We start from the raw sequence: 14,864 nt of genomic DNA on the forward strand, positions 1-14,864 counted from the left end.
ATTCTGATATAACTGTCATATTGCACTGTTGGCCATTCTGTTGTAACTGTCATATTTCACTGTTGACCACCCTGTTGTAACTGTCATATTGCACTGTTGGCCATTCTCATATAACTGTCATATTACACTGTTTACCATTCTGATATAACTTTCATATTGCACTGTTTACCATTCTGATATAACTGTCATATTGCACTGTTTACCATTCTGATATAACTGTCATATTACACTGTTTACCATTCTGATATAACTGTCATATTGCACTGTTGGCCATTCTCATATAACTGTCATATTGCACTGTTGGCCATTCTCATATAACTGTCATATTGCACTGTTGGCCATTCTGTTGTAACTGTCATATTGCACTGTTGGCCATTCCGATATAACTGTCATATTACACTGTTGGCCATTCACATATAACTGTCATATTGTACTGTTGGCCATTCTCATATAACTGTCATATTGCACTGTTGGCCATTCTGATATAACTGTCATATTGCACTGTTGGCCATTCTCTTGTAACTGTCATATACTCAAAGCCATTAGAAACACATCACCCATTCTAATGATATAAGTTTTTCTGACGTGAAGTGTTCGAACCCAAACTGTTGTGTGAATCAACTAACCATGTCACCTGAAAAGCATGCAAAGTGAGAGCAGCACGCATGCAGGTGCAGTCACGTGACACATGATGATCACATAACCTTGATTATTGGCTGTTGATAGAGAGCGAGCAGTGGGTTTCCTTAATGCTTGATTATCCACAGTGGCAGTGGCCGGACAGTTCAACTGTCACGTCGACAATTGTTAAGACTCTTCCAGCGTCTTCAACAAATAGGCAGCACACGTGACCATCAATGTCCAGGACAACCACGCGTCACAACCCTATATCAAGACCACTACATTCAGGTCACCCATTTGAGGAACCGGTTCCAGCCAGCATCAAGGACAGCTTCAGCAATCCGTGGGAGAAGGGGGCGAATCAGTCCTCAAACTGTGAGATGTTGTTTACGTGAGAGAGGGCTTTGTGCACGTCGACCTCATGTTGGTCTAATTCTGACATGTAGACATCGTCAGGCACGTCTCACTAGGTGTAGACATCATCGCAGTTGGACACACAGAGAGTGGGCATGAGTCCTGTTTACCGACGAATCCAGATTCCACCTCAGTCACGCTGTTGGACGTTTGCGTGTGTGGCATAGACGCGGTGAGCATTACGTCAATTGCTGTGTTTTGGAGGCTAATCGTTGAGGTGGAGGAAGTTTGATGATTTGGGGCGGGATCAGTGTGTTTGACAGGACCCCCTTGCATGTCTTTCGAGGCCGTGTTACCGCTCTAACGTACACACAGGACGTTTTAAGGCCTATCGTTGTCCCTCACATGATGACCCATCAATGTCTGCACACTCTGCAACAAGATAACGCCAGACCCCATAGCGCAAGGCATACCATGGACTTCCTGCGACAGAACAACATCAATGTCTGCACACTCTGCAACAAGATAACGTCAGACCCCATATCGCAAGGCATACCATGGACTTCCTGCGACAGAACAACATCAATGTCTGCACACTCTGCAACAAGATAACGTCAGACCCCATAGCGCAAGGCACACCATGGACTTCCTTCGACAGAACAACGTCAATGTCTGCACACTCTGCAACAAGATAACGCCAGACCCCATATCGCAAGGCATACCATGGACTTCCTGCGACAGAACAACATCAATGTCTGCACACTCTGCAACAAGATAACGCCAGACCCCATATCGCAAGGCATACCATGGACTTCCTGCGACAGGACAACATCAATGTCTGCACACTCTGCAACAAGATAACGTCAGACCCCATATCGCAAGGCATATCATGGACTTCCTGCGACAGAACAACATCAATGTCTGCACACTCTGCAACAAGATAACGCCAGACCCCATATCGCAAGGCATACCATGGACTTCCTGCGACAGAACAACATCAATGTCATGCAATGGCCATCGCTGTCCCCTGATCATGTCTGGGATGAGATGGGGAGGAGAATTGCCAATATGGCGCTGCCTCTCAACTTGCAGCAGCTGGAAGCGTCTCTCTGCAGGATAAAGCAACAGATCCCTCAGGATTTCTTCAGGAGGGTCATCTTTTCTCTCAGGAGGAGTTTTGTGGCTGTTATTGATGCTGATGGTAGACACACGTGATACTGACGTTGTCTTCTTTCTTGTTTACCAGTGTGAACTTCAACCCCGTCTCTGTTTAACCCACGTTGCCTTGGTCAATAAATGCAGTGCAACTGCATAACACATTTCATTCTCTTCTTAAATGGTTACTTATCACATCGTTCTCTAAAAAATTATTGGATGCCAAAACGCACCTAAGAAATATGCTAATCTATCAGCGATGTGTTTCTAGTGGCTTTCAGTTCACTGTTGGCCATTCTTCTATATCTTTCACTTTACACTGTTGGCCATTCTTCTATATCTTTCACTTTACACTGTTGGCCATTTTTCTATATCTTAAACTTTACACTGTTGGCCATCCTGTTTTAATGGTCATATTTCATTGTTGACCATACTGATTTGTATTGTCTACCGGAGTAGCTTGGCCTACACTCTGTGTGAGTTCTGGACACCAACAGTTATAGCTGCTATTGCAAGAAATAACATTTGCTCTTTATATTTCTTGCTAATAGTAAGCAAAACATAAGAAAACTTTCGATACTTTTTTTGCCTTGAGTAATGTAGAATTTGTGTTCCTTTGATTTTCTCAAGTTTGTTGTTTCAGAATACAACAGCCCCTGTCGCCCCAGTAACTCAACACCCATCGGATGAGGTAAGTAGCCTGTCCTCTGTGTTGTTAAGCCTGTTATGTTTGTTCTTACAAAAATATGTTTTGCTGTGGAAAAGATAGTGGCTTGTTTCTTAAGGTCTTCTGATGAAAAGTAATATCTTGTGGTAATACAAGTTATATAATAGTTAATTTTTCCTTATCCTGACTCATGCTAAATGCTGGCTAAATGCTTGTCTCCTTCTTCTTGTGAATGATAGTGGAACACTTGAAATCCCTTGAAGTACCCTTCTAAAAAGCAGATGTAAAATCATCACTCACTCACGAGTAGTCTCCCTTGCCTCCTTTGGGGCCCTTATTGGTCACATGACCAGCTATGTTTGTCACTCTCTCCTTCTTCGCCCTTGAGGACGGTTGTGAGAGCACCTGGGTCTCTATACGGCACATATCCTTTTCTATTTTGGACCTTTTACATCTAAATGGCAGCTGTATACGTTTTTTGGATTGTATATTATCATATGTTTTGATATTATGTCTAAATTATACGTTGTTTGCCATCTTTTTCATCTGGTTTACAATTGATGAAAACTTGTATTCGTTGTAGGTACAGGCTGACCCGCATATAATATGTCCTGATTGCACCACTGCATGTTCTTCCAGCTCTCGCTGTAAACATTGTCAGAAACTAACTACTTTTCAATTTAATAGCTACCATTTTTCCTTATCCTGACTCATGTTCTCTCCTGCTTATCTCCCTTTCCTATTTGAATGGTAGTTAAACACTTGAATCCCTTGAAGTTCCCGAAGCGGACTTATAAATACACTCACCCATGAGTTACCTCCCTTTGCCCTTTCCCCTTTCCCCGCGCAAACCAGTCATGTGACGTGCCTAACTGGTCACTGTCTCCCTTTTTGCCCAAGCGGATGGTTGGGCGAGCACTGGAGTCCCGTATACGGCATCACATACTTTTTATTTAGACCTATTCTTCAAAATTACGCTGTATATGGATTTGGCTATAACTACTATGTAGTATTTGTAAAAGTTTGTAAAATATTTATTGACTTTGAGTCGTAAATTCATCGTCATGTAACGTTGTTTACATTTCATGAAATCCTGCATTGCTTGCAGGCACAGGTTATCCGTGGCGGATCCTCACCCCCAATGTCCTTCATGAAAAAATCCATGTTCCTCCAGCTTGCGCTGTAGTTATTGTATTGATTTTTCAAATCTTCAATTAATCAATATTTGTCTTATATATATAGACGTGCATGGATCGGGTGAGAAAGTCCCGATTGATAAAATCTGCAGATCAGCCTTCAAACTGTATATTGCATACAGGGGCAGTCTGCTGGTAAGGGGGTCAGGAAGAGATCGTCTACATCTCAGTCGACTCCGTCTGAGACTAAGAAAAAGACGTCATCCTCTTCTACAACGCAGAAGAAGTCAGCTGTTACCAGACGGAGGGCAAATCTACGTGTGCTAGTTCATCTACGCACCAGGAATCCTTCAATGAAGAGATTGTACCTCCTCACGTACTAGACGTTTTTGACGGACCCCCTTTACTTCTACCTGAAGTATCTATGAGATCAGCGACTCAGTCGACCTCTACTACTACGAGATCGTCCCCTACTACAGTCACAGCAGGAAGCTGTTGACGTACTACCTCTTACTTCTCGGAGTGAAGTTGAGGCACATAACTTATCAGCGTTCGCGAACACTTCATCTACACCATAGCAGCGTCAACCTATGCAGAACTTCGATGATGTCCATGATGGAACGTAGATTCCAGAAGGAATCGAAGGCTAAGAAAAACCTCATCTACTGAATCCGTGCGCAAACCTAAGGATAGGTGCGAACCCACGGGTCTGCGCGAATCTACTCTTGGATCTACACCTCAAGGCTGCGTTGGAAAACGTACACCTTTACGAAGGTCTCCACAGTGGGACGACTCTGTCATCTTGGAGGATGATAGAGATGACTTACCTACTCTATCTACATCTGCAAACCCTCAATGTTCGAGAACATTGAAGGATCCCGCTCCTACACCTAGCCTCTCTAGATCGCGGAGCTACTCACCTCAAGCCAGAGGTTCGCAAAACGTTTGCGAAGAGATAGCTCACCTCACAAGCTTCGCGAAGCGATGTATCCACAGATAGAGGTTCGCGGACGGAACACTCTCAAGACAGACGTTCGCATAGGGAGGAATCTTCAGATAGAGGTTCGCGAATCGAGGATGAAGGTTCGAGAAGGGAAACAGGTTCGCAGATGGATGAACTGTGAGACCTAGCTCTAATAATCAGGAGACTTCGGTCTTGCAAACGGACCTCGTCTTCCCAGACTCATAAGTTACAGCATGGATTGCTAACGCACAGCTTTGAGAAAGCTACAGGCATCTACAAGGTTCGAGAACTCTCAGATCTACAGGCAGATAACAGCAACGTAGACATCTACAAGTATACTTGAATGGACGTACATATGATCATATTAACACTCGTCACTCAGTGTGGGGATTAGGAATTATATCCTATCAACTAGATCCATACAGACATACGTCTCGACAGCCTCCTTCGTCATGCTCGGAATAAGTGATTCATATCACCAAAGATTTACACTTGGAGCAACCCTTAGTCAGGAGGCTTATATGAGCGGCGTAGGATTACTTGCGCTTTTACTCACAGATTTTATGGAGGCCAACTGGCTACAACACTGGTGACATCATGCTTGAAGCTGATTGGTCCACGTCAGACAATGCCTCCCACTGACAGAGCAGGCTCCAGCATGTTTTCTCATTGTAAACAAACCCGTGGTACGGGGAAATACTTCATCGGCAGCCTTGGAAACAGTATACAACTATGGCCTGTTATCATCATGGAAGTCTGATAGATGTCTAGCCTTGACAGCAGGATAAACGATGTTTATTTTGGAAGTTGTCACTGATAGAAGTCGGTATGAGTACCTGTCCCCTGCGATGCTACATGGGAGCCAGCCTTGCTATAAACAGACAATGCTTCGATGTCAACACAGATCGCCTGCTTATATAAGGGGAAGAATGATGTATCATCACTGCAATCAGAGGTTAGCACTTCCAATGGAACGTCCTATTGTTTGGAATATCGTAGGCTCTATGATTATTCATACGAATAACCAAGCCTATCGGCACCTATTTACAACATCGAAATGTACGCAGTGCCGGTTAACCGGAGGATGGCATACAGGTTCTTCAAAGTGCCAATCAACTCAGAGAGCAGATGAACTTCTCAATTAAGTTGCTCACGTAACTAGGATGGATAGTGAACCTGATGGAAATTGGATCTTCAATTGCTGTGAATAAGAATTATCACAATACAGGATTGAATTGTGATCCCAGAAGATCATTGGGTCAAGATATAAGCCATGATTCAACAAGCAGTCATCTCTCCGTTAACACTACGAACATGGCAAGTGCTACTCTGTCTGCTAACCTCGGCGCAGGACTTGACACGCACAGGAAGGTTACAACTAAGACTGCTGCAATGGTTCCTGATAAAACATTTAGACAGCGTCGACCCTATCTTGCTGCCGGAGAACCTCAGGAGATATGTACTGTGGTGGACACACAGGTCGTACGTTTGCGAAGGGACCTATTTACAAGAGCCGGCCTTCGACACGCATCTCTACGCAGATGCCTCGAAGTGGCCTAGGGGAAGTGGTCCAAAATAGAACAGAAACTGCACATCAATCTGCTAGAGCTGAAAGCAGTGATCAACGCCTTACAACTATGGTCGAGCTTGCTGAACAACAAAATGTTGATGATACAAACGGACAACTCTACAGTAGCGTTCTCCATAAACCGACAAGGAACCACAAGGTCTCCAAGCCTATTGCAGCTCACATTCCAGTTGTTCCAGATAACACAGGAAGCAAACGTCTGGATAAAGGCGTGTCACATACCTGGAGCCAAGAACGTACTGGCAGACGTTCTCTCAAGACCACTACACCTGTCACCTACGGAATGGATCCAGAAGCATTTCGGAACGTAAGGGAGATAGCATCCTCTTGCATAGACCTGTTTGCCACGAGGTTCAACAAACAACTAGAGACGTTTGTCTCGCCAGTTCCAGATCCTCAAGCTTGGGCAACAGATGCACTGAGCATGTCGTGGGAAGGAGTAAATCGCTTTTCCATCCCCGATACTACTGCCAAAAGTACTGTTCAAGACTCAGACGCTACAACTGACTTTGGTCACGCCCTATTGGCCAGTGAGAGCATGGTTCCCAGACCTAATAGAAGATCTCGGAAACCCAGTAATAGAATTACCAGATTGGCCGAACCTACTAATACTTCCGCACACCAAGCAAGTCCACGGAAACCCAACAGTGTTCCAGTTACACGAGTGGACCGTATCTAAACATGCTTGAAGAAAAGAGGATACTCCGCTAGTGCAGCCAAAGCAGTAACACTAGCGTTACGCAGATTGACTCGTAACCTATATGACGACAAATGGCTGAAGTTTGAGACTTATGCAAGGCGGAAAGGCTTCACAGCGATGATAGCCACTCATCCTCAAGTGGCGGAATATCTGTGTTATCTTAGACAGACCAGACATCTGAAGGGTTCGACACTATGTACATACCTCTCTGCAATCAGTACAGTGATTACTATGTAAATAGGCATCAAGTTGACGAAAGTACCAGAATTACTTGCTCTGCTGAGATCTTTTAAGCTGGAGGACCAGCAAAAGAAATTCAGAGCTTCAGCCTGGGATCTGAATGTAATTCTTGCGTCATCTTACCAGTGATGTCTACGAACCACTAGATCAGATTACACGCGAGCTGCTAACACAGAAGACGCTGTTCCTGCTTGCGTTAGCCACAGCAGCTCGCATATAGGAGATACATGCGCTGGACGTTGGTCGAACCACATTCGATAGAGGGCAACATAATGCAGTTCATCTAGGACTTAGACGGAACTTTATTGCCAAGAACCAGCTACCTGGTCAACCAGATAGCAGTTCCACGTACCAGCGCTGTCTACAGTCCTTGGTCCACAGGCTATAGAGGACTTATCCTTGTGTCCAGTCAGAGCCCTGAAGATATATCTTCAAAAGACTGAGACGAGGAGACAAAAATTCAAGCGCCTGTTCATCCCATTATCAACAGAGACTTCTGCTGAAACGACCATATCGTTTTGGATGAGAGCCGTTATATTGAGAGCCTATAAAGCAGCAGGACTAGAACCTCCCAGAGCTTCCAACCTTCACAAAGTCAGAGCACAAGCGTCAACACTAGCTCTGCATGGAAATTGCTCTATACCAACAATAAATGGAGGGCTGCTTTTGGAAGTCGGACACAGTGTTTGTCAACCACTACCTCCGAGACATAGCCACTGAAGACGTCTCAGGCATTCACCAATTTGGGCATCTCATTGTAGCACAGCAACTAACGGTACCGCAAAGGCGCTAAGTTGGAAAATCTCACCCTTTATCACGTTCACTTGTAGATAAGGTATTAGTTTGAAAGTCAATGCTACCTTATCTCAACCTTAGACGTCCCTGAAGGAGCCTCTAAGATTCTCCACACAGAAGCAGATTGAAGTGTTCTCCAGAACCCTACAGACGCCACAGATATGGATCGTCATCACCGTCGGACTTAAACTCACATCGGGAACCTGCGTGCAGGCACTCCACATCTCACAGAGGGGAGATTATGTCAATCAGCCTTCGTGAGAGATATCTCAAGACTCCAGGAGGAAAACATGGTCACACCGGGACCGTTCACCTGCATCCAGCTCTACATACAGATCTACATACAGAGACTCACGTCATTATGGATCTTCAGATAGGGAAATGTCCAACTTCTCCGTCTGAAGTTAGAAGTCTGGAGCTTCTTAGAACTCTACTAACGTCAGCTCAGCATAGCAGACCCCTCCGATGACAGTCACCCTGCGCGAAGGAATATTAGCTATGCAAGGTCTCTCGGATGAAGGCCTGCACGAACCGTTCCGTTTGTGAAGATCTTTACCGTCAGAAGTATCAGCAGTTCAGGGTTCGAAATCTCCCGGAGGACTACCAAAACATCCAACAGTACTAGTCCGCCGGGCTACCAGGCAGTAGTCGCATCAAAATGATATGTAACTTTAGGAACCTAACTAACATATGATTCATTAATTAAATCTATCACTTTTCACAATGTCTGAAAACACTTATTACATTTCAAATGACCATATATTATCGACAAACTTAAAATTAAAAGCTATTTTTCGCAATGTTATTGCACAATTCTCGGACACATGCTTCGGCAACGGGTCCACATCAAAGTTGTCAAAGAGCAAAGTAACGATGTTTCGAGATGATAATTAAACAAATTGAATAAATTGAAGAATATATTCAATAACGGTACTCATAAAAGTTGTCAAACCTACATTATAACTTACTATTCCCATCTTTATTGTGCGATCGTGTAATGTAATTCAAGTGACATCTCGGCTTTAAATTAAGCCTCGAACTTCGTTAACAGGACCACGATGTTTAATGCTAAAATATATGCAGGAAGCATTTTTGTCACAGGTCATAACCTAGCACGATACGTCCACTAAGGTCCAGACTATATGTATAGGTAGTGATCTTGTGCGTAACACGTTCAGAATAGCATGAATTTACCCAAAACTTTCGTCTGAATCTAAAACTTTTCGTTTACGAGGGTGGTATCCATTGATGTAATATGATTGGCTGCCTTAGGTCACGTGTGTGATTTTTAACCAATCACGATACTCTTAGCAGACTGTGACAGAAAAGCGTCATTAGAAACCAATCTTTAACCAATCAAATCGCTTCTTACAACTGTGAAAATACTCTTGGCAAGGGTATAGTGATATAGTTGATGTTCAGAGCTTTCGAACGATACCCGCCATCAAACGAATCGCCACATGTTTTTATCTGAAGCTTCAAAACGGAGGTATTTCTCACTGTTGTATCAATGCTAACGGAAAGCCAATTTTATCGGGAAATAGACGACCATACATATTATTTGAGAAATATCTTTATAATAGTTTTCCGATTGCGTAAACATGAAAAATAGAAAAGAAAAACGTAAGGGGATAATTATGACATGTTACAAATGGAAAACATTGCTGCATTGTTTGCTTCCTTCGTGGTTTATCTGGACATTATAAATGTATAAGCTTGCATTTTCATTAAATATTAACTTATTTACGTTGTAGTTGTGTTATTTGAATAATATGATCATATCCATCTGTCATGACTGAATTATACCATGCCTAAACATATTGTGTGTTTGTTTGTTATGATACCATACCTCTGCCAATACTGCTTGACTAAGTCAAATTAATTATTGGGTTTATTAAAGATTGAAATTTGAGGACTACCAAAATTGTGTGAGGACTAGTAGTTTGGTGAGAGTCACTAGTCCTCATGGCTAGTAGACTTTTCAAAGAGATTTCTAACCCTGCAGTTAGAAGCCTGGAGGATTCAACGAATGCCAGCTTAGCGTTAGCAGTCCACGATGGAGCCTCCACGCAGTTTCAGCGTCTCAGCAGGAAGGATTCTAACACAGAAGTAGATCCAGTCGTTCTCCAGGATTCTACAGACTGCGCAGATACGGATCTTCCAACTTGGACCTTCATCAACCTGCGCGCAGGCACTCACGGGGAGGATTACAATCAGAGTCGGCATGTCCCGCCGTTCAATGATAGCAGAGTTCCCCCTTCATCATATGGAACCCATCATGATACATCAGGTGTTGAGATTACAAGATCATCAGTGAATCCCGTAATAGATTTTCAAGATGAAAGATCAGAAGATAACGCAACTGGACACTATAACTAGATGTTGGCTATGTTTGATCAACGCATGGCTGAAGGAAGAGACGCACACCTGAACTAACGATGTCCGATAACATCCGATGAAACACTGAAGATGAATTTTCATCACATTGGCGTACAAGATATCAAGGGGACAGTTAACAGCATTTTCGCAGTTCCTCAGCGAGACATCGGTTACGGTCAACTTTACAGAACACCTGTATAAGATGATGACTGCAGTAAAGATTATAAAGTTGAGGAATATAGTCACAACAGACAGGGAACAGTCTGCTAACATCGGTACTACGCGGTGAGGTTTTTGCGCGCATCCACTCAGCCATCTATACACATGTTCACTCGTGTAACTCTGGCACAAGCCGGGCAGAGAGGTTACGGTCAAGGCCGAGTGTTGACGAAGAAATCAACGACTTCTGCACAAGATTCTATGAGGATCATTTACCTGCAACACCGGTGACGTCACATCTGAAATCTGATTGGTCCATGAGAGACAACGCCCTGCGCAGAACCGGTCATAGTCACGTGCCAGGAAGTCGTCTACAGTTGTAAACAACTCTTTCAACGTGGAAAAGGCTCCATTTACAGTCCAATTAGCAGGGTACAGCATGGTTCAACTATCGTCACGGGTCATCCTGTCAGCAGATTTAATAATGGTTATCTGGGGACTTGCAGCGACAAGCGTTAGACGGTTTCTGCTCGTGGCAGCCAGTCGACTGTAAATAGACTTCACATTGATGGCAGTCCCAGTACATCATAGATTTTTGCTGATCTAGAGACGACGTATTATGCATCATCGCTGCACATTGTTCGGATTCTGGTGACAGCATCTTCATTACATATTACCGGAAGATTGATGAGACAAGCTTCAAGCCATGATTCCAGAATCGATCATCTCTCCGCTTCCATGACGGACATGGCAAGGGTTCCTAAATCCACTTACCGTAGGACATGATCGCAGTAGATGGCTGGTAATCTCCAAATCGGAGTTGGAACCAAAACAGGATCTTGAATTTCTGGGAATATGGCTCATCACACCACAGAATCACACGGTCTTCCCAGAGGATCGTTGGGTCAAGATACAACATATGATATCTCAAGCAATGCTCTTTCCATTGACACTACGTGCTTGGCAAAGCATGCTCGGTCTACTCACCTCAGCTCAAGACATGACTCGCAGAGGGAGATTACAGCTGCGCCCACTACAAATATTTGTGAACGCCCATCTCGACAGTCTGGATCCGCTGATACTACCGGACAGCCTGAAACCATACCTCCTATGGTGGACTCAGAAGCCGAATGTTTGCGGAGGAACTTTTTTGTCAGAGCCGGTTTGCAACACTCATCTCTACGTGGATGCATCACAACAAGGATGGGGTGCTCACCTCGACAATGAAGTGGCAGCAGGGAAGTGGTCGAGTCAGGATCAGAGTCTGCTCATCAACCTGTTGGAGATGAAAGCAGTGATCAACGCTTTACAACACTGGTCCAGCATACTAAGGGACACAAGGCTCACGGTCCACACGGACAACTCCACAGTAGCGTTCTACATCAACAAAAAAGGATCAACATGTCTGCTAAAACTCAGCTTTCTCCTGGTCATCGTTGACGACCTGAACATCGAAGGGGGCGGGGGTAGCCTTAATGGTTAAAGCGACCTGAACATCTACATGAAGGCATGCCACATTCCAGGAGCAAAGAATGTCATAGCAGAGGCCCTATCTCGTCCACTACAACCATCCCCTACAACCATTCCGGTGGAGTGGATGTTACATCCAGAAGTGTTCCGGTTCGTCATACAGACAATAGGATCTCCACTGATAGACCTGTTTGCAGCAAAGTTCAACAACAACTACCAACATTCGTCTCACCGATTCCGGATCCTCAGGCATGGGTAACAGATACTTTAAGCATCTCATGGGAAGGACTAAACGCTTACAACGTTGCAACTGATTTTGGTTGCGCCCTATTGGCCAGCAAGGGTATGGTTTCCAGTCCTCATACAAGAACTTGGAAGTCCAACCCTGAAACTGCCAGAGTGGTCGAACCTGCTCGTCCATCCACACACCAAGCAAGCTCACAGGTATCCAGCATTGTTCCAGCTACACGCGTGCAGCGTATCAAAGCTTGCCTGAAGACAAGAGGGTAGAGCAGCGAAAGCAGTAACACTAGCTCTACACAGATCAACTCGCGACAAGTGGCAGAGATTTGAACAGTATGCAACGAGGAAAGGCTTTACGGCGGTGAAAGCAACCCATCCTCAAGTGGCGGAATACTTGTGTCGTTTGCAACAGACGGGACACTTAAAAGGTTCAACACTCTCAATGTACCTGGCTGCTCTCAGCACAGTTATCACCATGAAGACGGGTGTCAAGTTGACCAAAGAACCAGAGATACTGGCACTACTACGCTCGTTCAAGTTGGAAGACCAACAAAAGAAATTCAAGGCTCCTGCCTGGGATCTCAACGTAGTTCTACAACATCTCACCAGTGATACCTACGAGCCTCTAGAACGAACATTCTTTGAACTACTGACACAGAAAACGCTGTTTATGATCGCCCTAGCAACAGCAGCATGGATGTCAGAAATACATGCTGGGATGGGACTTTATTGCCAGGAACCAACTGCCCGGGCCAGCCTGACAGACAGTTCCACATCCCATCACTTTCTACAGTCCTTGGGCCACAGGATACACAGGATTTATCCTTATGCCCTGTCAGAGCATTGAAAGTCTACCTACAAAGGACAAAAATAAGGAGACGAAAATTCAAGCGCCTATTCATCCCCTTATCTACTGAGACGCCCACGGAAGTCTCAAGGAAAACTATATCAGTTTGGATGAGAGCTGTCATACTAAGGGCCTACAAAGCAGCAGGACTTGAGCCTCCACGAGCCTCCAATCCCCACGAAGTCAGAGCCTTGGCGTCTACACTTGCTCTGCATGGAAACTGCTTGATTACAACAATAATGGAGGGCTGCTTTTGGAAATCGGACACAGTGTTTGCCAACCACTACCTCAGAGACATTGCCACCGAAGACGTCTCAGGCATTCACCAGTTGGGCCACTTGTAGCACAACAACTAACGGTTCCACAAAGGAGCTGAGAAAAATCTCACTCTTTTATCATGTGACTTGTGAAAACGCTCTGGAGAGCAAATGGTTAAAGTCCATGCACACAGTCTAGGACAGACTAGCATGAGTGATAGACCCTGTACTTGTATAGGACTTACTCGCACATGAAGAAGGGTCGCATCTGCACTTGATGCACACATCAAGAGATGGAGTTGCAATAGATAACTAATGGAACATTAGTATATGTAAAATCCACACGAAAATGTCAGAAGTTTCGGAAGAAATCTGACAAGTTGTGGTTCCCGACTCATCAGATGGAAGTTGGAAGAACAGAATCATCAGCAGTGCCGTCATAAGTTCCCATGGGGGGTAATACAGGACGTAAAATAGCAGCCAGTGAATCCAGGAAGTGGCCTGACCCACCACCGATTCTGACGGATTCTACAAGCATTTAGCATGAGTCAGGATAAGGAATAATATGTTATTTTCTGACTAAAATTGATATTTTATACTTATCCTGACTCATGAGGTCAGCCCTCCCAACCTCCCCTCTCAGGGCACTCTGGATTTCCCTGTAAATCCGGGTGTCGGGTGTACAAACGGCGATAGTGACACACATAGCTGGTCATGTGACCAAAAAAGGGCGCCAAAGGAGGCAAGGGAGACTACTCGTGGGTGAGTGATGATTTTACGTCCGCTTATTAGAAGGGAACTTCAAGGGATTTCAAGTGTTCCACTATCATTCGCAAGAAGAAGGAGACAAGTATTTAGCAAGCATTTAGCATGAGTCAGGATAAGTATAAAATATAAATTTTAGTCAGAAAATTACATTTTGTGATATTTCAGGATTTGTTGTCTCAAGTGTTTAGTGTTTGTAATTATGAAAATGATGAGGTTATCTTTGTATATGTGGGGGAACCATAAATCCTTCAGCATGTTTATGTTTTTTGTGTTATAGATTGACCACCATGTGTTTACGCAGTTGTGGAAAGATGGCTACTATGTCTTTGTGCTGCAGCTGCGACCCCTTCCCATTAATGCTTCCAAGGATTTCAAAGCTGAAGGTAGATATTTGGGCTCTCCCTTAACCACTGTATCATTATATGTGTGCATTGCTTGTAATTAAGCATGGAAGTCAAGGGATCCTTGTCAAAACCTGTGTTAAAAGTTTAGGGATTCCACAGATGAAATTCATTCAAGTA

The 14,864-nt window shown here is 44.2% G+C and overlaps 1 protein-coding gene across 1 annotated transcript in view; it reads left to right on the plus strand.

Moving 5' to 3' along the window:
* LOC124260571 (transmembrane protein 87A-like) overlaps window positions 1–14,864 on the plus strand; it is a 46,899-nt gene that overhangs the window by 16,716 nt on the left and 15,319 nt on the right. The window contains exons 7-8 of the mRNA XM_046694897.1: window positions 2,774–2,821; window positions 14,621–14,726. Coding sequence (XP_046550853.1) covers window positions 2,774–2,821; window positions 14,621–14,726 — 154 coding nt within the window. The remainder of the gene's footprint in view (window positions 1–2,773; window positions 2,822–14,620; window positions 14,727–14,864) is intronic.

The sequence above is a fragment of the Haliotis rubra genome, unplaced genomic scaffold, assembly GCF_003918875.1.
Source record: "Haliotis rubra isolate DU_JTF1 unplaced genomic scaffold, ASM391887v1 Scf119, whole genome shotgun sequence".
In the NCBI taxonomy this organism is placed as follows: domain Eukaryota; kingdom Metazoa; phylum Mollusca; class Gastropoda; order Lepetellida; family Haliotidae; genus Haliotis; species Haliotis rubra.